This window comes from Saccostrea echinata, unplaced genomic scaffold (genome assembly GCF_033153115.1).
Source record: "Saccostrea echinata isolate AGI-Se365-2 ecotype Australia unplaced genomic scaffold, CSIRO_AGI_Sech_v1 ptg000001l, whole genome shotgun sequence".
Taxonomy (NCBI): Eukaryota; Metazoa; Mollusca; class Bivalvia; order Ostreida; family Ostreidae; genus Saccostrea; species Saccostrea echinata.
In genome coordinates this window covers 44,330,683-44,357,266 of record NW_026889750.1, presented here as the reverse complement: position 1 = coordinate 44,357,266, position 26,584 = coordinate 44,330,683, and the positions used below count along the sequence as shown (strand labels likewise).

At 34.9% G+C, this 26,584-nt stretch overlaps 1 protein-coding gene across 4 annotated transcripts in view; it reads left to right on the top strand.

The window, feature by feature from the left end:
* The window catches only part of LOC133192362 (sodium leak channel NALCN-like), a 39,955-nt gene extending 17,915 nt beyond the window's left edge, over positions 1-22,040 (top strand). For 2 of the 4 annotated variants that reach the window (XM_061328388.1, XM_061328381.1), the window contains exons 14-40: positions 375-448; positions 631-876; positions 1,157-1,261; positions 1,378-1,548; positions 1,882-2,061; positions 2,905-3,025; positions 3,253-3,384; positions 9,498-9,665; positions 9,777-9,881; positions 10,008-10,108; positions 10,407-10,527; positions 10,928-11,026; positions 11,133-11,226; positions 12,996-13,102; positions 13,241-13,318; positions 13,664-13,798; positions 14,078-14,146; positions 14,492-14,640; positions 15,055-15,148; positions 15,494-15,623; positions 16,125-16,240; positions 16,503-16,660; positions 16,949-17,099; positions 18,064-18,081; positions 19,551-19,751; positions 19,914-19,992; positions 20,573-22,040. In XM_061328388.1, coding sequence (XP_061184372.1) covers positions 375-448; positions 631-876; positions 1,157-1,261; positions 1,378-1,548; positions 1,882-2,061; positions 2,905-3,025; positions 3,253-3,384; positions 9,498-9,665; positions 9,777-9,881; positions 10,008-10,108; positions 10,407-10,527; positions 10,928-11,026; positions 11,133-11,226; positions 12,996-13,102; positions 13,241-13,318; positions 13,664-13,798; positions 14,078-14,146; positions 14,492-14,640; positions 15,055-15,148; positions 15,494-15,623; positions 16,125-16,240; positions 16,503-16,660; positions 16,949-17,099; positions 18,064-18,081; positions 19,551-19,751; positions 19,914-19,992; positions 20,573-20,754 — 3,384 coding nt within the window. In that variant the 3' untranslated portion in view covers positions 20,755-22,040. The remainder of the gene's footprint in view (positions 1-374; positions 449-630; positions 877-1,156; positions 1,262-1,377; positions 1,549-1,881; positions 2,062-2,904; positions 3,026-3,252; positions 3,385-9,497; positions 9,666-9,776; positions 9,882-10,007; positions 10,109-10,406; positions 10,528-10,927; positions 11,027-11,132; positions 11,227-12,995; positions 13,103-13,240; positions 13,319-13,663; positions 13,799-14,077; positions 14,147-14,491; positions 14,641-15,054; positions 15,149-15,493; positions 15,624-16,124; positions 16,241-16,502; positions 16,661-16,948; positions 17,100-18,063; positions 18,082-19,550; positions 19,752-19,913; positions 19,993-20,572) is intronic. The other 2 variants (XM_061328399.1, XM_061328395.1) reach the window with 1 other exon arrangement.
* Positions 22,041-26,584: the final 4,544 nt, after the last annotated feature.

Here is a 26,584-nt window from a genome sequence, read left to right as displayed (position 1 = left end):
TCTCAGACAATAAATGTGACTGAGTTATTAGTTTATTTTAAGTGTTGCCAAGACCATCACTAATAAAGCCAAAATTAGGTGGTCGCTAAAAATTCCCAGTATGAGGTATTACTCATTACCTCACAGAAGTTTCTCATTTTGCCATAATATGAAGTGGTAAACAGTTGAAGTTCGTTATCTTGAACACCAATATCTCGAATACCAAGGATATGTTGGAAGTGCATTGGCAGTCCTGTACATTTTCTTTATGTTTTTTTACCCTCATTATCTCGAATCCTCGGATATCTCTAAGATTTATCTTTGTTCCCTCAAGTTAGAGATAGTGAGGTTTGACTATATATTGCAGTAGTATATATTGTAATTATATATTGTAGTTGAAGGCCAGGGAACAGGTGACTGAGAGCCAACAAAAACTCCCCATGCGCCTTCGAGTGTTTACCAAATTCCCGTATGGTTTGAATTTTTACCATGGATATACATGTAGTTTTCTCAAAGTTTGAATCCCTGTACTTGGTTTTGGAATTGAACATATTTCTTTGTACTTCTTTAAATCTTGTTATATATAGAATGATAATGGAATTAGATTACAATTATGACTTGACTGTAAATGGAAGAATTATCATGTTGTAGGAACCACCCACAGATGGTGTACCTGTACAAGATACCGGGTGACTTTAGCCTGTCTCAGATCAGAGAAAGTGTCATGAGGCAGTTTTCTACCCCAGAGGTGAACCTCACCGTAGACATACAGGAGATCAGTGAAGAAAGCACCACCCTGGTCAAATTCTCACCAGTCAAGCTGGTCAGACAGGATGTGAGTGGATCTAAGAGTGGCGGAGCAATGGAGAAGAGGAGTGGAATCACACTCATTGTTAGGTAGCAGATAGTGAAAGTTTTTTTCTGCAGAAAGTTGAAAACTTTGTAGCAAGAGGTACTGTTAACTAGAGGATTATGAACACAGTGTAATTCTTAAGAAGAAAAACATTTTACATTTGACTTGCACTCTAATTTAAAAAAAAAAACAGAGTTGACTTGTCAGATGAGACCAAAAAAAATTTTCCAGAACATTGCCTCTTAACTATGTTGCATTTTGTGACACATGTCAAAAAAGTTACATACTGTAGTTTAAGCATTTTATTGATACTTTGTTGTACAGGGACTCTGCTCAGCAGAAGATGCAGGTGTGTGGGTCTACTCAGCTTGTTCCTAGTGGCCCTAAGTCCCTATTGTCTCAACAATACCAACTCAGGATGGACAGAAGGTGAGGGACTCTTTACTGACCAGTGTTTTCCCTTCTTTACATTGTACTGATCACTGGTTATTAACAAAAATTAAAGAAATACATAGTCATGTCAAAAAAATTCGGAACATTTACAGAAGCATGAGAGGTTCTCGACCTGGAAGTCTGAAAACCAGAAGTACTGCCAAAGAGAATGGTGATATCCATCTGGGGAAGATAAATAGTTCTATACTAAACCGAACTAGAACACCTGACGATTACGACATAAAAGTCTGGCAACAGAGGAAACAACAGGCGGAGATTAAGAGGTAATGGATTGAAAATAAGCTTGTCTCGCTGACGTACCATGTCAACACATCAGTGCTTAGTTCATATAGTTGATATGTATTGAATTCACACACACGTACTGTATTCAGTGGCTTTTGAATATAATTTTTCAAAACAATATGTACATTTAAACTTTTTTTACAAATAGGAATTTGCAATTATACTCTTATTATATCACCAACATGTAAACATTATGCATTACAAATAAAATGACATTTTATAAATACATGTATGAACAAGATGTTTTAGAAATGGTACATTGTTACAAGTATGACCAACTCATTAACTGATGGTGTATTGGTTATGTTTTCTAGGAGTCAGCAGGAGGAGGACCTTAGAGAAAACCACCCCCTGTTTGACACGCCTCTTTTTACAGTGGGACGGGAATCTCAGTTTCGTAAGGTCTGTCAGATGATTGTAAATGCTCAGTATAACCACACACTGCGAGACCCCATCACAGGAAAGGAGCTGAACAGCAAATATAAACGAATACAGTAAGTCACCTGTAGGCTGATACAGTTAGTCATTTCTAGAGGAATACAACAAGTCAGCCCTAAGTGAATATAGGAAGTCAACTTTCAGTTTAGACAGTCATTTCTAGGGGATGCAGTAAGTCACCTGTAGGTGGATACAGTAAGTCACCTCCAGCAGAAAAGTTAGTCACCTCTAGGGCAGATAAAGTAAGTTATCTCTTAGGCTGAGTCCAGGAAGTCACCTTTAGGCTGTTAAAGTAAGTCATCTGTAAGACAGATGCAGGAAGTCCCCTCTAGGCTGGATACAGTAAGTCACTCCTAGGCTGGATACAGGAAGTCATCTCTAGGCTGGATACAGGAAGTCACTCCTAGGTTGGATACAGGAAGTCATCTCTAGACTGGATACAGGAAGTCACTCCTAGGCTGGATACAGTAAGTCACCTCTAGGCTGGATACAGTAAGTCACTCCTAGGCTGGATACAGGAAGTCATCTCTAGGCTGGATACAGTTAATCATCTCTAAACTTGATAAGGGAAGTCACCTCTGTTCTGATTTAGTAAGTCACCCCTAGCAGATACAGAAAGTCACTTTTAGGCTGATACAGTAAGTCACCTTTAGGCTGATACAGTGAATCACTTTTAGGCTGATGCAGTAAGTCACCTTTAGGCTGATACAGTAAGTCACCTTTAGGCTGATACAGCAAGTCACCTTTAGGCTGCATATAGTAATTCATTTAGGCTTGATACAGTAAGTCACTTCTAGGCTTTGGATACAACAAAGACAACATTCAATATATATATAATTTTATACATTTTCATATAGATACTCATTTTTACTGATACAACTAGTATTCTATTGATACAGTAAGATATTAGGACTGGTCACATATCTGGACTGGGTGATGATTATGGTGACTATCTTGTCCTGTATATCCATGGCTTTTGAGACGCCCAAGAGAAGAATAATGAACACACCAGAACTTCAGGTTATCACTAAAAATATATTGAAAAAAATATACATATATAATGTCAACTTTTTTTTGAAAATTTACTGTGATATACATAAATTAAAATGAAACCAACAAAAGTTGTTTTTTTGTTTAAATTGAGCAGAATAAGGAATTTTGGGGTTTCTTTTCATATTAAAGTCAAATTTCTACTAAAGTACTAAAATATTAAGATCATTAGTGTGCATATACTTTTAATCTTACAGATTGCGGAGTATGTGTTTGTAATCTGTATGAGTATCGAGATGGGTCTCAAAGTGTTGGCCAATGGATTCTTCTTCACCCCTAAAGGTGTAGTCAAGGACTTTGGAGGGATGCTAAATCTATTTATTTATGCGGTAGGTGACTGCTTTGGTTAACTGTGTTCTTTATACTATTTTTGTGTGCTTGTGTATCATAGCAGACACAGATCACTTTGTACATTGTCTCTTCATCTGTCTGGGAGGGGTCACACTCGCAGAGAAGTCGAGAACTTTCTTATTTCGAATAATAGCAGCAAGAAACTTCATGAAAAGTTACATATCAGTAAAATACAGCATCATATGGAATTGTGTCTTCTTTCCATGAGCTTTGACAAGGGGATAGAGAACAAACAAATTAGATGAAATTGTATCCAATTATAAGACATGTGAGAGATAATTACTTCATATTTTTGTTTACAAAATTTCAATAGGTTTGCCCCTTTTGCTTCCCATGGGCTAGAGGCACTGTTAGCATTGAGCTCATAAATGATAACCCCGCCTCCCATATGATTATAATGGCAATTGCATAACATTAACATCATCAACATTACGCTGCTAAAAGTAGTACCTGAAGGAACAAAGATAAAAGTGCTTTGTATGCCCCTGTAATTGAATATTCGGGGGGCATATAGTTTTTAATCTGTTCGTTTGTCTCTATACTCTGTTTGTCTGCAAAAACTTGAACCTTGCCTGTAACTTTTGAATGGTTGGTGATAGGGCTTTGATATTTCATTGTATTCCTTGTGACAAGATCTTTCTTTGTTTGACCTCTTGACCTTGACCTTGGAATCTGACCTACTTTCGCAAATTTACAGTCCCTGAAACGTTCTACTTTACCATTTTTCTGTTCACTCACTGTTTGTTCACCATTCGTTCAGCGTGTGTTCACCATTCGTTCACTGTTCGTTCACCGTGCGTTCACCGTTCACTCTCCGTTCACAGTTTTGCTTCTGCGTTCACCGTGCGCTCGCGTTCACCTTTCACAAAGCGTTCACCGTTCACTCTCCATTCGTTCACCTTGAATTCAGCGTTCACTAATCGTTCAGTCTTCACTGTCATTTGGAACTCCCAAGTGAAAGGACCTATCTTTTTTGTAAGTAAGGATTTACAGGATTTGAAATTTAATCATTAACATATCGTGTTTAAAGGATCATTATTTCATGGGAAAAAAATATCTACAATATGTTTTATTATTATTCTAACTTAACTGTTAGGCTATTTATTAAATTTCTCTGAAAATAAATGTTTTTTTAAGTATGTACCTATGTAGAATGATGCTGATAAATTAAATTTAAGTAGGGCAATATACGGGTACTTCAAGCACTGCAACATTTTGTTGTTATGTTAAAGATGACAAAACGTTAATGGAGAGATAATAATCCATGTCAATTAATTTACCAACTGCAGCAGAATTTCGAAAGTATTTATTACTAAAGCGTTTTTTTTTCAATTACTATAGAAATACATTATTTGAACTAGTTCTGAGAATTCTAAATAGTACTGTAAATATCCAGTTAATTAAATATCTTTGGAGCGAATTAAATTGATAGTGTGGTTAAAAAATATTTATTTAAATGTAATACACTACGATTCATAAATAAAGTCTAATGTTAAGAGAGAAAAAATTCCTTTATTCACAATAACTTTATATTCATTCGATATGATTAAGACCCCCTCCCCCCTTTTTTCACCTACATGTAAATCGGTTACTTAGTTCAGCATTTCCAGTATATTTTAATTAATATTTAAAAAGAAGTTAATGCGTTTTGTAGCACAAAAATTTCAGTCTCAAAACAAACATGCATCTAAAAAAGTCATTAAACAATAGTAGTTCAAAATATACACGTGCCGACGGTGGTATTTTAAATTGGCCAGGGAGTATGTTTCAAATTCATTCCAAGTGTTTTTGCCCAATGTATTTTATTTATTTATTTATTTTTTGGAAAAGTTGGAATCAGATCTAGAAATGATAAAAAATGTTAAAACTTCTTTGAAATACTACAGTGTAGCACTTCGCCTTTGGTGTGACGAGACTTTCACACCTGCACAGTGTCGAATGATTTTGATTGAAAGGACAAACATGTGGACTTCATGTGAACTTGAAGCAGGAAAATAAAAACCGATTATGACTGTCAAACAAAATGAATTTGTTGATAAAAGAAAAGGTTACTTTCACTGCCTGATATATTTAGATAAAAATTAAGAATTTTTGTTTATACAGGCATTTGAAGAAATTGGGGGGGAGGGGGCTAAAACGGAATCTTTCTCGCTCTTGCTCTCTCTCTCTCTCATTTGTCCGTTTAATCAAAACTATGAAATGTATTACTTAAATATCAAGTTCTGAAATTTTAATCTATAACAAATAATATGAATGCTTATTTGTATCATCTTGCCCGAGTATAATCACGGGGAATTGTCTACAGATACATGTAGAAGTCTGGTTTATAAATCATCATAAAAAATGAAAAGACACATAAATAAATTATTGCATTAATTTTTTAAAATACGAGAGTATGCATGCAATACATCCACAGACCGTAGCAAAATATTTTAAAAAAATTTCTCATCATTTTACACGGAATTGCCTTGACACGGAAATACATGTATGGTTGTTACAACCGTTGTAATTCATTCTATAAGTCAGTAATGTCCTCTTCGAAAATCATTATTTGTAATAGTTTTATATATCAAATAAGAATAAACATATTTATTTTAGAACTAGAATGATTTTATTTTTTAAACTACAGCGTTCGGTAGCAATGACAATGTTTTACAGCGATAAAAATCGTGTGATTAAACAGCTGAATTTAAACATCATACATTTGTGCAGAAAATATTGTAAGAAACTTAATTAATAGTTTTACTTAATGTGCATGTTTCCTCTTTCTTAGGACAATTTTTAGCTCTTCTGAGCCAAAGGCTCAAAGAGCTAATGCTATGGCCATTTGTGCGGTGTGCGTAAACTTTTTAGAATATGGGCCATAACTCAAGAACCCCTTGGCCAATTATTGTCAAATTTGTCACAGGGTATCCTTGGCCCAAGGGCTCCCTTTTATACTAAAACTGGGGTTGTGACCCTTTAACAAGGGGAGATAATTAGGAAAATAGAAAAAAAAAGTACTGGTTGCTAAAAAATCTTCTTCTCAAGAACCACTGGGCAGATTATCACCAAACTTACACAAAAGGATGAGGATATGTTGTAGATTAAAATTTGCACGGGGATTTACCCTGGGGCAAAGGGCGTGGTCTCAAGGTCACTTCAAAGTTGACCAAAAATTACATTTTATTAAAATGTTGATATTTTTCTTACTATAAGGACTAGGATCATCAAATCTTGTCAGTTGGTGCATCTAAGGACCTCATATCATGTTGACTCAAAAGTAGGTCACGGTGACCTACTTTTTAAATTTTGTGGCCATTCTTTTTCAAAATGATTTAGAGGCATATTTTGAACAATTTAAGGCCTATGATCATCAAACTTTGTCAGTTGATGCATCTTGGGTCCTCAAAGTACGTCAAATAAAAAGTAGGTCACCTTGACCTACTTTTTGAATTTTATGGCTAATCTTTTTTAAAACAATTAAGGTCATTAATTCGAATATGGGGAGGCTTAGAATCATTAAATCTTGTAAGATGATGCATCTTGGGGCCATAAAACATATTTATTAAAAAGTAGGTCACAGTGACCTACTTTTTGAACTTTGCAGGCATTCGATTTCAAAGCGTTTTAGAGACATAATTTGGACATTTTAAGTCCTATGATCATAAAACTTTGTAATGTGATGCATCTTGGGTCCTCAAAAAAGGTCAACTGAAAAGTAGGTCACCGTGACCTACTTTTCAATTTATATGACTATAATTAAATATTTCAGGTACTAATTGGCTTAGAATCATCAAACTTTGTCAGTTGATGCATCTTGGGTCTTCGGAATAGGTCGACTAAAAAGTAGGTCACCGTGACCTACTTTTGAAAATTTATGGCTTTAATTAAATATTTCGGATACTAATTGGCTTAGAATCATCAAACTTTGTCAGTTGATGCGTCATGGGTCTTCAGAGTAGGTCGACTAAAAAGTAGGTCACCGTGACCTACTTTCGGAAAATTTATGGCTTTAATAAACTATTTCGGATACTAATTGGCTTAGAATCATAAAACTTTGTCAGTTTATGCGTCATGGGTCCTCGGATTCCAAAACTGAAAAGTAGGTCACGGTGACCTACTTTTGAAAATTTATGGCTTTAATCAAATATTTCGGGTACTAATTGGCTTAGAATCATTAAACTTTGTCAGTTGATGCGTCTTGGGTCCTCGGAGTACAACAACTGAAAAGTAGGTCACGGTGACCTACTTTTGAAATTTTATGGCTGTATTTAATATTTTCAGGAATTATTTGGCTTAGAATCGTCAAAATTTGTCAGTTGATGCATCTTTGGTCCTCGGAGTAGGTTGACAAAAAAGTAGGTCACTGTGACCTACTTTTGAAAATTTATGGCTGTAATTAAATATTTTGGGTACTTATTGGCTAGAATCATCAAACTTTGTAAGTTGATGCATCATGGGTCTTCGGAGTAGGTTGACTAAAAAAGTAGGTCACCGTGACCTACTTTCGGAAAATTTATGGCTTTAATAAAATATTTCGGGTACTAATTGGCTTAGAATCATAAACTTTGTCAGTTTATGCGTCTTGGGTCCTCGGAGTGCAACAACTGAAAAGTAGGTCACGGTGACCTACTTTTGAAAATTTATGGCTGTATTTAATATTTTCAGGAATTATTTGGCTTAGAATCGTCAAAATTTGTCAGTTGATGCATCTTTGGTCCTCGGAGTAGGTTGACTGAAAAGTAGATCACGGTGACCTACTTTTGAAAATTTATGGCTTTAATTAAATATTACAGGTACTAATTGGCTTAGAATCATCAAACTTTGTCAGTTGATGCATCTTGGGTCCTCGGAGTAAAACAATTGAAAAGTAGGTCACTTTGACCTACTTATAAAATTTTATGATTATAATTTTAAAAAACATTTTAGGTATTAATTGGCTTAGAATCATCAAACTTAGTTGATGGGTCCTCAGAGAATGACAAGTGATAAGTAGGTCACCATGACCAACTCTCAGGTACTAATTGGCATAGAATCATCTCGGGTTCTCAGAGTGTGAATTGGAATTTCAAGGGTTTATGTAAATATACAGGATACTCCGAAGCTTCAAATAGAAGTGATAGGTTGTACAGTTTATCAGAAGAGCGATTCAAGGCCCATGGGCCTCTTGTTGAATATTTATTTATTTATTTTGCGCCTACATTAGAATACAATTAGATACAATGCATGGAAAAGATCAGAGGCATTCCCAATAAATCGTTCATCTTGCGTTCACCGTTCGTTCACCATTCACTTTGCGCTCGCATTCATGCTCCGTTCGCATTCTGTGTTCACTCACCATTCAGCGTTCACCAAGTTGCATTCATCGTTCACTCACCGTTCACTCTGCGTTTGCTCACGGTATGCTCTGCGCTCGTTCATTCAAGTGGGAAAGTAGAACGTTTCAGGGACTGTACCAAACTTAAACCTTGGCCATAACTTTTGAACAGTTAGTGTTAGGGCTTTAATATTTTAAATTTATATTCCATGTGACTAGACCTTTCCTTGGGTACCAATATATTTGACCTTGACCTTGAACTCCTTTTGAAAAACATAAACCTTGGCCATAACTTTTGAGGTTGGTGTTAGGGATTTCATATATCACATGTATATTCCTTGTGACAAGATCTTTTGGTAGCAACATTTTTTTGTCCTCCTAACCTTTATGTTTGAGTTTGAACTACTTTTGTGAAAACTTTAACATTGCCTATAAACTTTTGAATGGTTGGTGCTAGAGCTTTAATATTTTACTTATATATTCCTTGTGACAAGACCTTTCCTTTGGTACCAATTTTTTGACCTCTTGACCTTGACCTTGAAGTATGACCTACTTTGGAAAACTTTAATCTTGCATTATCTACTAGATAGGTGTACAGGCAGCTAGCTACTCACCAGGTGTATTGCATTATCTTCTATATATGTGTACAGGTAGATGGTGGCTCACCAGGTATTGCATTATCTAATATATAGGTGTACAGGCAACTTGAGGCTCACCATGTATATTGCATTATTTACTAGATAGGTGTACAGGTAGCTGGCTGCTCACCAGGTGTATTTTTATAATTTTCAGGTGAGTGTGATATTTCTGTGCTGGATGCCACAAGAAGTGAAGCGTGATTCACCTGCCCAGGTGTTCTTGTTGCTCAGGTGTCTACGGCCTCTCAGGATCTTTGTTCTTGTTCCTCACATGAGGAAGGTGGTTTACGAACTCATCCGGGGATTCAAAGAAATCATATTGGTAAATCACACCTCAAAATCTGGTACAGTATTAAACAGAATCTTCTTCCTTGGCTCAGTAGTTTCCCCAGTTCAGGTTCCTTGATGATGATATATGATTTGAATGTTGCAGGTCTCTGTCCTACTTGTGGTGCTGATGTTCATGTTTGCCATTTATGGAGTTCATGTTCTAGGAGGAAAACTTCACAAATGTAATGATCCCAACATCACCACCAAGGTCAGAATTTCTCAGATATTATTGTAATTTCCTTAATATCAACTAAAATGAGATAAATGATAATGATATTTATAGTATGTATATTCATTTTATAACACAAGCATGGACTTCTTACTTTTCTTTTAGGAAGAATGCAAGGGTAGATTTTTCCAGAAAGTGTTTGTGACACAGATGAAGATACCTAATGGGACGGAGAGTGAGGCTGGATTCTTTGTTCCTAGAACTTGGTTTGTAGCACTCTTAGTTTATGAGAACTTAGGTGCTTTTAAATTGTAGTACAATGAAAACCACACTTATAGCAGAGTTCTAGGATTAATTTTGCATTGTTATTAATGTAATTAGTTCCATTAAGTTCACAATATGATTTAAAATCAGGGGAAATGAAAATAGAAGTGTGTTAGCTATAAGTTTGTTTTACTATAATGCATGTGTAGCACTAGAATTGGCCATCAAAAGGATATTTTCCTGTTTGTATCTTACAGTCATAGTTCATAGATGTGGTTTCAAATGTAGTTTCTTTTGCAGGTCCAATCCCTATAACTTTAACTTTGATAACATTGGGAGTGCCATGTTAGCTTTGTTTGAAGTGTTATCATTGGAGGGCTGGCTGGAGGTCAGGGATGTCATCATTGAGAGAGTGGGCCTGGTGAGTCTCTAAGTAGAGAAGTCTATAATTAAGTTAAGGAAAACTTGTCTTATATGGACACCACTGGTTCCTTAGGAATTTGCAGGATTAAACAACATTCCAGATAAGACAACAGTTTAAACAATAGAAATTTACTGGAAGGACTTAAAGTTTATATCGTATTAGGCAGAATTTTGGAATACACAACATCCTGATTAGACAAGTTTCACTTAATTTAAACAAAACTGTGGAATGTGGAACTGAGCAGATCATGTGGAATATTCGACTATACCATAAAACATGAAAATTGTTGACATCAAATTAAATTGCAGTGTTCATTTAATTTTCAAGATAATGAAACCTAGACATAAGAAAAGGAAAATTTTGGACATCAAATTTAATTTCATTGTTTTATTTTCAGGAACATGCCATATATGTCCATGTTTTTGTCTTCATGGGCTACATGATAGGTCTGACTTTATTTGTGGGTGTGGTCATTGCCAACTATAGTGAAAACAAGGTATAGTCACATATTAATTTTTTAACATCATTTTGCTGTAATTTTATTTTACATATAATGGGAATTCAGAATTGATTCAGCTGTTGATATTCCCTTTGATCTGTAGGGAACAGCATTGCTGACTGTGGATCAAAGAAGATGGCTGGACTTGAAAGGAAGAATTAAACTGGCTCAGCCATTACATATACCACCTAGACCTGGTAAGACATTACATATACCACCCTATACCTGGTAAGACATTTCATATACCACCTAGGCCTGGTAAGACATTACATATACCACCTAGACCTGGTAAGACATAACATATACCACCTAGACCTGGAAAGACATTACATATACCACCTAGACCTGGTAAGACATTACATATACCACCTAGACCTGGTAAGACATTACATATACCACCCAGACCTGGAAAGACATTACATATACCACCTAGACCTGGAAAGACATTACATATACCACCTAGACCTGGTAAGACATTACATATACCACCTAGACCTGGTAAGACATTACATATACCACCCAGACCTGGAAAGACATTACATATACCACCTAGACCTGGAAAGACATTACATATACCACCTATACCTGGTAAGACATTACATATACTATGTAGACCTGGTAAGGCATTACATATACTATGTAGACCTGGTAAGGCATTACATATACCATTCTAGATCTGGTAAAGCATTACATATACCACTTAGATCAGGTAGGGCATTACATATAGCACCTAGACCTGGTAAGACATTACTATACCACCCAGACCTGGAAAGACATTACATATACCACCTATACCTGGTAATACATTACATATACCACCTAGATCTGGTAAAGCATTACATAAACCACCTAGACCAAGTAAGTCTATACATATACCACCTAGACCTGGTAAGACATTACATATACCACCCAGACCTGTTAAGACATTACATATACCATCTAGACTTGGTATGACATTACATTTACCACCTAGACCCAGTAAGACATTACATATACCACCTAGATCTGGTAAAGCATTACATAAACCACCTAGACCAAGTAAGTCTATACATATACCAACTAGACCTGGTAAGACATTACATATACCACCCAGACCTGGTAAGACATTACATATATACCAGGTAGACTTGGTAAGATATTACATATACCACCTAGACCTGGTAAGACATTACATATACCACATAGACCTGGTAAGACATTACATATATACCACGTAGACTTGGTAAGATATTACATATACCACCTAGATCTGGAAAGACATTACATATACCACCCAGACCTGGTAAGACATTACATATATACCACGTAGACTTGGTAAGATATTACATATACCACCTAGACCTGGTAAGACATTACATATACCACCCAGACCTGGTAAGACATTACATATATACCACGTAGACTTGGTAAGATATTACATATACCACGTACACTTGGTAAGACATTACATATACCACCCAGACCTGGTAAGACATTACATATACCACCCAGACCTGGTAAGACATTACATATACCACCTATACCTGGTAAGACATTACATATACCACCTAGACCTGGTAAGACATTACATATACCACCTAGACCTGGTAAGACATTACATATGCCACCTAGTCCTGGTAAGACATTAAATATATACCACCTAGACCTGGTATGACATGCATTGCTTCAATTGTTACTTTTTCACAAAGGTTAGGTGAAAAATTACCTGACTAAACCATTAAAAATATCACATTGGCTAGGTAAGGTATAAAACTAGCTTAGTCTTTACATGTACTTGTATTACCCAGCTCAGATAAAGCATTAAGGCAATAAACGTCAGAGGTTTAAAGAAGAAGAATTTAAAACAGATTAATGTCCTTTACAGTGCATAAAAAGAACGGAAAATCCCCATCATATTGTTATAAGTCCACATTGCTGCATTAGTTTATAATGTGAAGCATTTTTTGGCACCTCTTGTATATTACAGATGGAACAAGCTTTCGCGCCAAGATGTATGACATCACACAGCATAAGAAATTTAAAGCAGCGACGGTGTTCCTGATTCTTGTCAACTGTGGGCTACTGGGAGTTCCTGTGAGTTTTAATAGTGTTTTCTAGATTTAAACTAGGGTTGTTTGGGTACCATAGCAAACATTTTACTTAATGTCTTATTTTGTGAAATTCTGTAAGGCTTAAGACCACTTACATGTAACATTTTTGTCTATGTTGCAGTGGAAGTCTTCCAATGCCAGACAGACATTTATCTTGGGTTCTGTGTCTGCTGTGTGTACTCTTCTGTTCCTCTGTGAGGTAAGGATGGAATTGTTTAAAAAGGGGGAGGGTCACGATTGGTATGGTGATTGAGAACATACAGTTGAACTTTTGTATCACAAACTTGATACCTCAAATAACAGGGATATGTCAAAGTGAGTTAGAAGTCCCAACCTCTCTATCTTTATGTATTTTACCCTAAATATCTTGAACCCTCATTTATCTCAGTTTTTTCAATGGCGTTCCCTCAAGTTCTAGTAAATGAGGTTTGACAGTGCAACTAATTACAAACATTCATCACTTAATCTCAAACTCAGCATGATGATATTTTGTTAATTTAGGATTTGTGTTACTTGATCTAATGTCTTGCAATGTTTTTATCAGGTGATAATAAAGATGATTGCCCTAACACCTAAGGGCTACTGGACAAGTAGAAGGAACCGTTTTGACATGCTGCTCACCTTTCTAGGGGTCATCTGGATCATACTACATTTCACATTTAATCTTACTGGGCAGGAGGTGAGATCTTGGGACTTACTGGTCAAAATGACCACTATTGGTGCAGTCTGAACATTTGACAAATCACTGTGTGCTTACTTATTTAATTTAAATTCATGATATAATGTATATTACAATGTACAAACAAGTACCTTTGAATCTCTATGTGAGGTACATGTATAAATGTATAAATACTGCATTTATTCTTTTTGACATTAAGCAATACAAGAGGTACAATTTTTCCTATACAATATTTTATATGAAAAAAGGTGTTGTCAATGTGGATGATTTTATTTCTAGGGTGATGCTAATAATGTGTTTGGAGTTATCATTATTGTTCTGAGGTTCTGTACAATATGTGGAAAGCATGTAAGTAACCAAAATTTACATATTGATTGTAAAATTAGGATGTTAATCAAACCACATACAGTAGCTTATTATCAGCAAATTTTTTTTATTATACAGCTTCTAAAGTTGAGAGATACTGTTTAAAACATAGCTTTTTATACTATAGCTACCGGTACATAAAGCAGAGATTTCAAGAAGCTGCAATGTAGATCAAATTATATAGAATGTAAACTCAAGGAAGCTGGTTTTGATAAAATGTGAATTTAAATCAATAAATAAGTTTTAAAACTTTCAACTACTTGTATTTATTCTATGAATTCATGGAACTTTAGAGCCTTAGTTGTGTGTGTGTGTCTGTTTTACTAGGCAGCCCTGAAGATGTTGACCCAGACTGTGGTCATGTCCGTGTTGAAAAGTTTCTTCATCATCACAGGAATGTTCTTACTGATTCTCTTCTACGCTTACCTCGGGGTCATTCTGTTTGGGACAGTCAAGCATGGCTACAATCTGGGAAGGTCAGTTTAATTTTAGCTGAGGTTACTCTGAACTACATAATATTGCATGAATACAAACCGAGATGGTAAAATGTTGAGGCACATTTTCTGGTCTTGAGAGCAGGATTGTTTATTCTAAAAAGGGCAAACGTTTCATACAGATATACTACATGTTTAACTCATTAAATCAGTATATTAAGCTGTTACATGTATAAATAAAATAAGTTCACTATAAAGATGCAAAAATCACTTCTGTGATAAACTGTAGAATTGATCCTTTGTATAGCATCCTTCTGTTAAACATGTTGTTATATTGAAATACCTCATACACACACTAGGTTTATCCCAGAATTCTGCTTGATTACTGTAATAATATGACATCTACCTGAATACAGTAAAAATATTAACATGTTAATCTGAGATTTTGAATTGCAGACAAGCTAACTTCCAGACCACTCCTATGGCTATAGCTCTGCTGTTCCGGATTGTCACTGGAGAAGACTGGAATAAAATCATGCATGACTGTATGGTGTGTAACACAACTCATTTGAGTAACTTAAATAACCATCTATTATACTGTTTCCTTTTTACATATTGAATTTATGAAGCATTTAGTTGTCGATTATTTCCATGTCACATCATCTTTAGTTTTTAGCCAATACATTTGCAGATTTTTGTGTTCTTTTTCATAATTTTTTACATGTTTAGTGTCACAGAAACCCTCTCTGTGGTTACTCCCCTTTGAAAAATAATGAAATTGCTAAATGTGTACTTTTAGATTAACCATTTCTTATTGCCCAAGTCTATTTCACAAATATAATTGTGAAAAACATTCATAAACAAGACATTAGCTCTTTGGGTTATGTACTTGTAGGTGGCGCCTCCTTTTTGTACAAACGTTGGCAACATCTGGGAGTCAGACTGTGGTAATGGGACTGCCTCCATTGTGTATTTCTTCTCCTTCTATATCATCATCACCTACATTGTCCTCAATCTATTGGTGGGTAAGTACTTTTGTCCACAATCTATCGGTGGGTGAGTACTGTAGATCACTATATTTTCGTGACATCTTATTTTTGCGAGATAGCTATTTAATTGATATTTATTGGCGAAACAAATTTTCCTGAGCTTTGGTTTTTGTTGTATGTAATCCTTAACATTACAAATATATGCAAGAATAAAATTTTTGCGAACAGAAAGACTCGCGTAATTACGTGTAGATAAAGTTCTCCCCAATAAAAATTGATTTACAGTACCTTTGTCCTAAATCTACTGGTGGGTGAGTGCATTTGTATAAATTCCCTCTTTGGTCTTCTTTTTTTGCCAACTGCAAAAGGAATCAGTGCTCTTGATCACATTGATCACACAAAAGTGTCATTTGGAGAAAGAAACTGTCCACTATCATTGTTGAAATAGGGATAAAGTGGATTTTGTGCAGATGGTAAAAGGAAATGTTACATTAAAAAATTGTGGTTTTTACTGAGATTTTTGTAAAATATTTTCAGCTATCATCATGGAGAATTTTTCTCTGTTCTACTCCAATGAAGAGGATGCTCTGCTGAACTATAATGACATCAGAAACTTCCAAAATACCTGGAACATTGTGGATGTCAACAGGAAGGTAAGTAAATATAGACATCAACATGGACCTCAGGGATGATTAAGTGTTACAGGTTGTACAGGTAAAATAAAATGTATGTTTGGAGCTATTCATAATGTAAAATAGATTTGAATTAAACATATTTTTATCGTGTATCAACAACTGGGATTGGACACAAGTTCCAAAGTTTAATGCATTATGTTTCTAAACTTGATGTCCTTCCATTGACATCTTTTGTTATTCATGCTATCATTTGTTGTCATCTTTCTTGTTCAAATTTCAGGGATCTATTCCAGTCCGTAGAGTGAAGTTCCTCCTGAGACTGCTCAAAGGTCGTCTGGAGGTCGACTTGGAGAAGGAACGACTGGTTTTCAAACACATGTGTTATGAGATGGAACGTCTTCATGGGGGAATGGATGTGTCATTCCATGATGTCATCAGGTCTGCAGTTAGTTGTAATAGAACTTGATAGAACAGAATCTTTACTCTGCCCTGCTATTTAAAAGGGAGGGGAAGAATATATATATATTGCAGTATTTAACCTTGGCCTTAAGCTGCCAACCAGGGGCTTCAATGTTTCACAAACACATCTTGTTTGTTTTGTTTCTTTTTGTTTTTATTTAGTAATAAATGATTGTCAGTATTTGTACTTTCTGATTTAAGAGTGTCATATAAGATTTTTTGTCAGGGTATAATTTTGGTAAATATTTGTACTGATTTTCTTTCCAGTATGTTGTCGTACCGGTCGGTGGACATCTGTAAAAGTCTACAGTTAGAGGAGTTATTGGCCAGACAGGAACTAGAGTACACAATAGAAGAGGAGGTGGCCAAACAGACCATACGTAACTGGCTCGACTCATGTCTCAAAAGGATCCGAGCCGTAAGTATATATTCATTAATGTTCCCTCAAAAAGCTCTTATAATTAGGTGAAGGGTCCATACGAAAATCGCATCAATTTGGTGCATATTGCTCTATTCACATGAACTTTATTTTAAACTTCTATTAATTTCTATTTAATTTCTTGTGAAAATCTTAAGTTGTCTCGAACAGAACTGTTACATATGGTGAAAGTATAAACAAAAAACAGTACACAGAACAGAATATGAGCAACTTTGTTTCAGGTTCACATTTGTTTGATTATACCTGATCTTCTTCTTGTTTACTATATGAGGAAGTGTTGTTAGTGTGACCCAAGGTTATCTATACAAGGTCAAGGTCTTTGAGGGCAAAAAAAATGAAGTGGGTTTTTTTCCATCCATTTTTTAAAATCATTTTAAACCTATAAAAAATGCCAAAGCTGGTCACTTTCAGAGTGTTGATACTAAAATTTCATTGAAACTTTATAAAAATTAATCATTATTTTTTAACGGTAGGTGGGGGAAATGTTTTTGTAAAAGCTGATATCTGATTGTATTTTGATAATTTTTGGCAGTTTGTATATGTATGTTTAATTGTATCCTGTTAAATTTTGTGAGGTTATTTTTTATTTCTGTTTGTTAAAGAGGTCATTTGGTTTTACTTTGGCTGTGACAGCATGGTCATATAAAAATAATGTATTTTGTAGCATGTTGTCTTTTCTTTCTATTGTAATCATTATAAAACATGTGAATTAAAGATAAATTGATGGACTGTTTAAATCTATGCCTGAAATTTTTCATAAATTTAACGAATTTAAACACATATTCAAATGATCTTACATAAACTATATACATAATATACATCTATGATATATTTATTCCATAATTGTGATGTTTAATTAAACTGGCCTTTGGAATCACTGGGTCATTGTATATTATAATATGTGCTTTGTATGTCTGAGCTACACGTGTTCTTCATTTGACAGAAACTTCCACCACAGCAGGTAAAACCTAGGTTAAGCTGCATGTAGACAGCCTCTCAGTGTGTAACAGATTACCTCTGTCCTAGAATTAGAAAGCACAGTCATCTGTTAGGGTAATTAGTAGGTCTGATAGGTAAAGTTTAACAGATTACCTCTGTCCTAGAATTAGAAAGCACAGTCACCTGTTAGGGTAATTAGTAGGTCTGACAGGTACATGTAAAAGTTGTAACAGATAACCTCTGTCCTAGAATTAGAAAGCACAATCACCTGATAGGGTATATTTTTAAAGGAACCCCTTTTCCTAGAGCTAGAAAGCAGTTACCTGTGAGGTAAATCAGTAGAGCTGATAGGTAAACTTGTAACTGAACCTCTGTTCTAGAATTAGAAATCACAGTCTATTGAAATAGGGAATATATGTAACAACCCGTATCCTAGAATTTGGTAGCATAGTTGACTTAGGTTCCAGAAAGATAAGTAAAGTAAGTAAGTAAATTGAACATAGCTAGAGAGCTCTGAACTAGAAAGAGAGAGCATATTAAGGAGCTCAGAAGGGTTGTAAATCTGTCACAGAATTTCTGTCCAAGAGTTAGAAAGCTATGTACTCTACATAAGAACTGATATGTAACAGTCCTCTATATGATACGCAGCAGGACTGATATGTAATGCATAGAGAATGTTACAAACTAAAAACCATATCATATGTCATAACAACCCAAGTGGCCCCATATAAGCAGGTGCCAGAAAATAATTAAAGGGATAAAAGGCTCGCTAGGCTTTTAACCTTCAAGTATGGCATTGTAAACTGTGAATTAACATGTCCAAACAATAATTAAAATGTAAATGTGTATTGTATATGGCCAGAATAACTTGTCTGCAGATTTTTCAAATTTGTATTTATACTGCAATATTACAGTTATTAAAAACAATTTTATTGCATCCCTGCTATAACAGTAATGAAGGCTTATTGCTCCTGCTGACTGATTTTACTGCTTTGAGATTTCTTACAGCTCTATTTGCTGCTTCAACTCTTGTCTTTAAAACTCACGTTTGGAGTGACTGTCTTCATATTGATTTCATTTTCTGAACAATGTTCACTTATAGTGTAAAATAGACTGTAAACACTGATAAAGATTAAAAAAAATAATAATATGCTCCTTAGTCATGTATTTAAAAATAATTTCAACAAAATTTAAATTATTAGTGAGTAAGGTGTACTCTCATTATTAAACAGTCTTATTGTTGATACAACAGATGTATTTTAAGAATTAAAAAAAAAAGAATTGAGGGACTGTGCATGCCACAAACATATGGCTATAAACTTATTTGTATTAATTGAATGTTGTCTGTTTTGTTACAGATATTTTATGTGCATCTATAAAATTATTTTATTTTTAAGAATGACATATGCAGATGTATTATTTAGTTATACATGTATGTATAGTTGTGCCCAGTTCTTACATTCATTCCTTGTCAATCTGTTTACTAAACAGAAGGAGCACACAAATCTGATCTCCAATCTCCGGGCCACCAATGAACAGCCTCTGTTTACCCTGACAGAGCAACCATCCAGTGCTGCCGAGAGCAGCGAGGAAAATCGTAACGAGAGTCCAGTGGTACGAACCAGGAAGAAGGGGATGGTAGAGCTTCAGCCCCCCAATATCCTGGTACAGCCTCCACCCCCTCCAACTCAGGTACAAACCGAGGATATACCCAAAGCAAGCATTGAAACATTTTATCAGGTCTTACATTAAATTGACTAAATATTGTTTTTGTTGTTAATAGACTGTATCGGTTTACATGTTGTCATCATATTATCTAATTGTAACAAGTTTTTTTTTCTTTCGTCGATGAAGTCGCCAACTTTAAGAACCTCTCCCAGAATTGAGAAGGAAAGACCAACACTGAAGAAACGGTCTGGAAGGCTTTCATCGGGTAAGCACCTAGGAAATTAGATATATCCACTTTGTCTATCCACCTCCCAAATCAAATACAGTGGCATCATCATTGTTCATGGGGGACCAATGTTTGTGGATTTTGTTGGTCACTGTTACGCAAGAATTTACATCCCGACAAACGTTTACTTTGTAAACATATTGATTCATTGAATCTACTTTATAAACAAGTAACCCAATAAATTACATCCCCACGAACAAGAAAAATTTTGCTTATGACATTGACCCCACGAATTGAAATGATTCCACAGTATCCAAGAGAATTGGGTTCATTTCTAGCCCACTGGTGGAAAACCAATAGAGCTTGTGAATTTGTTAGTTGTCTATCCATCTGTTTAACTGTCTTTCAAGCTGTAAATCTATCTAGTAGTCTTACTGCTTGTATGTAATGAGTGTTCAGTGACAAAATTTGCATCTAGTTCCATCAGTTGCTGAATGTTCATATACCATATAAGTATCCAAAGCCCTTATAGATAAAACTAACTTGTCAAAGACTCCTGGTACAAATTCAATGTTGACATAAGATACATAATATTTATATACATATGTTTAACTTTCAGGGAGTAATTTTAAAGGCCTGACTGTAAACCTGAGTCAGACATCGGAGATTAAGGGTGAGACACTGGCCGTATCCCCTCTACAGAAGACCTTTACAGAGAGTATACTGATTGGGGAGAATGTGTCCACTAACATCCAGTCCTGGTGGGGGGATCAGTTCTCACAGAACGAGCAGGAAAAATGACCAATGGACAACTAACTGACCACTGTGGACCAGTCACTAATTGATAAACTGACCATTGTTAATTAGACTAAGGATGGCATTGGTTATAAAGGAGACTGCATAAACTGCACCATGTTTTGAATTCATTTCAAAAATGATTTGCTAGATATCCATCCCAAGAGCAGGGAAGCATTGATGACATATCCATTGTTGTGAAGAAGGTTGGAAGATTTTTTTTTTTGTAAAGAGGGAAGTTTTTTTGTATCATTTTTGAATTACTGTTAATGTCCTTTTTTTCGAGGGATCATAATTCTGCAGAATCGCAGTTTCTGTCCAATTCGGGGGTTGGAAACTACGTGGATTTGTTGGATTGACATTTTTTGTCGTAGATGTACTTTAAGTATGCTGGGAGAAATTTTCGTGGAAAATGTGACTGCATACATAGCGTATATTAATCTCATGTGGAAAAAAAGTATATCTAAAATATTTATATAAATTCAGTTGTTGTATGGGACGATAATATTATAAGTTAACAATACAAGGACTTTTAGAACTGTAGATAGGGATTCAACATATTGCAGTGTTGTTTTGTGCTTGTCCTTTTCAATTGTAATTTGTTACAAGTATGCAATCAATGTGCAGTAGAAGTATGAAAGATCCAGACAATTTTTTAATTATTTCTAAAAACATATTCTTTAAATGTTTATTGTCTTTTTTTATTAAATTTAAGGGGTTTTTTTCCCTGATCTGAACTTGCCAATACAAACAATTGCTAAAGTGCAATAGAGATGAGTGCAATATCATTATTTTTCAGTAATATTTACAGATATTTTTAATAATGAAGCAACAAATATTTTTATCTTGCATTCGCCTGGCAGTAGAATGCAAATTTACTCTAAGGGCTGTAGGGGTAAAATGTTTGCATTTTTTTCCTTGACACACAAATTAGAGCAAGTAATAAACACATCATCCTGTGAATTCAGTGACCTATTAACATATAAATTATTCCCCATTTCTGGAATTCAGGACTTTATGTAGAGCATGAATATCCTCCTGTACATTTTATACTGCCTCAGATCATAAGTACATGTAGGTTGTGTATTATTGATTAATTAGAGGGTTTTATTTTAGCCATTTACATGTATACTAGTTCTGTTTTGATCTCATTTTAGTGTGCTCTATCCTTGCCAAAAAGCTGTCTTTTTAATGTAAGAAGTTGTTGAAAGATTTGAAATGAATTTGTCAGTATAATGAAACATGCATTGTGTTGTTAGATCATGTTTTCAATAAAAGTTGTGTTTATCAGATTACGTGCATTAACCTGATTTAATCATGTTCTCCTCTTAGACACTAAGCACACCACGTGATCATTGGTACTGCTGTGCTTCTGAAGTTCGAAAATCAACAGTATGACAGAAAATGGCATTTAGGACATGAGATACACAAAAAATTGCTATAAAAATTTGTAAAACAGCTTGTAGAGGTTATATTGATGCTAAAATTCATAATAATCACAATTTTTTTCCTATCAAACCAGCAATTTTTCTTTTCATTATCCCCAAATCTTTACTTTTAAATATACACTGAAACTCAAATAAAAAATAAGTTTAAAAATCCCCCAAAATAAATATTAATTTACTATAATTTTATCATAAACAAATTAATTTGAATCTAAAAACATCAAAATTAAGAAGCTATGCGAAATCATTAAAACCCCAACATTCTCCAGATATTGGGTAAACTATGACTTTAAGGTCTGTAGCACTTTACCTTTGACTATCCTCTGGGCAAAAGAGGGGAAAAAAAGATTGAAGGATAAAAAATACTTGAATTAATTTAAAACAAGATATGCTTATGAAACACTGGTGCCCTGTATGGCAGCTTATCGCGAAGGTTACAGTTTCTCAAATGCAAGTAAAATTCCAAGGTCTCGAGATTCAAACTTTTGGTACCCAAAGAAAGGCCTTACCTGTGAAATATGAATGCCCTAGCATCAACGGTTGAAAAGTTATGGCGAAAGTTAAAAGTTTTTTCAAGGTAAGTCAAACGTCAAGGTCAAATGGTCAAAATTAATTGTGGCCAAGGGAAGTCTTGTCACAAAAAATACACATGTGAAATATGAAAGTCCTAGCACCAACCATTCAAAAATTATGGACAAGGTTAAAGTTCTTCAAAGGTACGTCAAACTTCAAGGTTAAAGATAAAAAGTAAAAACTGTTGGTGCCCAAGGGAAGGACTTGTCACAAGAAATTTACCTGAGAAATTTGAAAGCCCTAGCACTAAGCATTCAAAAGATATTGCCAAGATTTTAGCTTTTTAAAAGTAGGTTAAATTCTAAGGTCAAGCACAACATGTCAAAGCTGTTGGTACCCAAGGAAGGATATTTTCACAAGGAATACACATTTGAAATATGAAGGCCATAGCACCAACTGTTCAAAAGTTATGACCAGTTTTTAAAATTAGGTCTAACTCCAAAGACAAAGGGTCAGATTTTTTGACTTTCAAGGGAAGGTATTGTCATACACCTGTGAAGTATGAAAACCCTAGTACTAACCATTCAAAAGTAATGGCCAAAGTTAAAGTTTGTTTTTTTCAAAGTGGGTCAAACTCCAAGGTCAAAAGTATTTCTACCGAAGGAAAGGTCACATGGAATAAACATGTGAAGTATGAAAGACCTAGCACAAACTGTTCAAAAGTTATGGCCAAGATTAAAGTTTGGTAAAATTTTGCAAAAGTGGGTCAAACTCCAAGGTCAAGAGGTCAATATGTTGGTACCCAAAGAAAGGTCTTGTCACAAGGAATAAACATGTGAAATATGAAAGCTATAGCTCCAACCAATAAAAGTTATGGGCAAGTTAAAGTTTTTGCGGACATACAGACAGACGGACGGACAGGGCAAAACTATATGCCCCGATTCTTCGATTACGGGGGCATAAAAAATTTCAAGGACAGACAACTAGGCAGGTAGATGAAGATATTACTTTATATTAAAATATATATAACTTGAAGAATTATGGGCCTTGAATTTTATTACAATGGCAAGAATTTCCAAGAAATGCTTGTTTATAACGCAAATCTTGTCACTGTCCCAAACTTAGAAATATGACTAGCAACTCAGAGTAATGTATGGAAACAAATCCTCACATTACGGTCGTTAGATTGTATAAAACTTTTGTAACTGCCTTAGAGTTTTGACTAGTTAACCTAGGAGTCATGCGGTAGGTTTCCTTTTTGGCCTTTCTGCATCTCTGTTGCAAGTGCGAAACTGAAATTTAAGATCTGTGTTTTTTAAGTGCGTCCAAAACTTTGCTACATCTATAACTTTTTTTATCCTTGATCTTGGAATCAAAATGCTTCTTTCTCTTGTCACTGTCAAGGCCGTAACTACCATTGAGGCAAATGAGGCAAATGCCTCACTAAAATTTTAGAGTTTCTGAAAAGTGAAAAAGTTTTACTTAGAAAATAAATTAATTATATATGTCTTTGTACTAAATTAATACTTTCAACTTTTGTTTCAATTTCTGTTTTAAATCAATTTTTCACCAGGTGTTTCATTATAGTTTAGAACGCGTTTAAAAAATAATTCAAAACGTGAAAAGTCTTTACTTCGCAGAAAACCCAGGTTTCGGTAACCCCTCTCCCCTGAGAGCCCCCATCAGGTAGTTGATGACTTTTTTTCTGCTTGTCAGGAAATTTTTGGTAGTGTCCCCTCAACTGTCAACTGAAAAATGTATGGCTGTGCCTCCCCCCCTCCCAAACTGAAATTGCTTCCTACGGGCCTGTAATATATGTATGAAAGTAAAATAAATGGAGACGGTATTGAGGATCTTTTAAGACATTAACGTCTGCTGGAAAGATCATAGAAGGATCTTAGAGACTTTCATGAAATGTGGGAGATACTACCGCGGTAATATATATTCTTAATTTTCATCGTAAAAATGCATTATGGTCTCTAAATATTTACACAGAAACAGAATAGACGAGGCTTTGAACGATCGCTGAGAATGGACAAGTTTTAACTCGCCAAAATGTCTTTGAGTGTAAATGGATCTTTGCACACGTCAGCTTCATAAATGTAAGGTAGTATTACCAAATTCTTTGGTCTGTTACCCTCTCTATTTCGAAATTCAGAACCGAGTTTTAAGGGGGCCGACTGGGGTTTTCACTGCGCGATACTTCGCGCAGCATAGTAAAGTAAAAGCATATTTACTCTTTTAAAGCAACTATTTTTACATAATTCATAAAAATTAATAAATTTAGGAAATCTCAGGTTAAAAAAATCTAATTACATTTTTAAATAACTGATTTTAAAACGATATTTCAAATGATGGGTAGGTAGACGTCGTAATGGTGTGTTTTTGACGTAATGAAAAACCGAAGTTCTTTTCGCGGGTTCGTTAATTATGTCATAAAATAAAAAGTTAAAATAGATGTTCTTGAAATTTTAAACGTAGAAAATTGAGGATCTCGCAATCATTTTTATTACTTTTTATGTAAATCAGTGGTATCTGTCATGTTTTCTTGTACTCCATAAAAACAGGAAAATATCATGAATTTTAACATTTTGAGATACCCCCTCTGGAAACCAGACGGCAGAATTTTGTGTTTGCATAAAATGTATAATATAGTATTACCATCAAATAACATAATTTGAGCAAAAAGTTTATAGCAGCATTTGCATAATATGCTCCGGATCCGAAGTGCGAAAAAATGGTATTTTCCTATATAATACTATAGTAAATGTACCTGTATTTTGAGATGGTCCCTAATAAATAACCAAGAGGTAGATTTTCACTAAACTTGGCATGTACACTGGAGTCAATGTAAGGTACATAAGGTGTACATACATGCGGCAGGCATATGGCAGAATTCATAACTAAGAGTTTGACCTTGTTTTTTGACCTTCTTTTCAAAACTTTAAACATTGATTATAACTTTTGAATCATTCGTATTTGAAATGTGCATTACCTGTGACAAGACGTTTTTGAATATGCTTATATTTTTACCCTGTGACCTTGAAGTTTTACCTTATTTTCAAAAATTTTCACATTGGTTACTGAGTATATCTTTGGAATAAGAGATGATAGGGCTTTCATATTTAACAAGTGCATTGCCCATGCGAAGAATGTGCCATGATATTTGACCCTGTGACCTTGTAGTTTGTCCTAATTTTCATAATTGTTTTCATTGCTGCTAACTTCTGATTGAGAGAAGACATGGCATTCATACTAGACATGTGCATTACCTGTGGCAAGACCCATCCATATATACTATGAATTTTAACCCCATGACCTGACCTTGAAGTTTTACCTATTTTTCTAAAATTTAAACTTTTGAATAAAAGAAGATAGGACATTTATATGTCATGTGCATTACCTGTTTCAAAACCTTTCAGAATGTTACTGTACTCTGGCTTTTGACCTCGTGACCTTAACCTTTAAGATTTACCTACAATTTTTTTCTTTCTTTCTTTCTTTTTTAACATTAGTAAGAACTTTTGAATGAGAGAAGATAGGGCTCTCATATTTTACATGTACATTACTTATGACACCTCTCAGAAAGGTATATCAATTTTTGACTTATCATGAACTTGAAGACAGTTAAAATATGCTATAAATTCATTGCATCCAAACCACTAAGACACCAAAAGCGGGGGATCACAATTCTTTGAGATTGCTTGTTATTCCGATAGTATAATCATACCCCTCCCCATAGGTATTTCTACCCATTTAATTCTACATCTCTGAAACCTACGCACGTCCTTCCCTGGAGCCAGGGCTATATACCTGATCTGACAATACGCAACGTTATTTCCTCACAACGAAAAATTGAAAAGAATAAAAACTTGTAT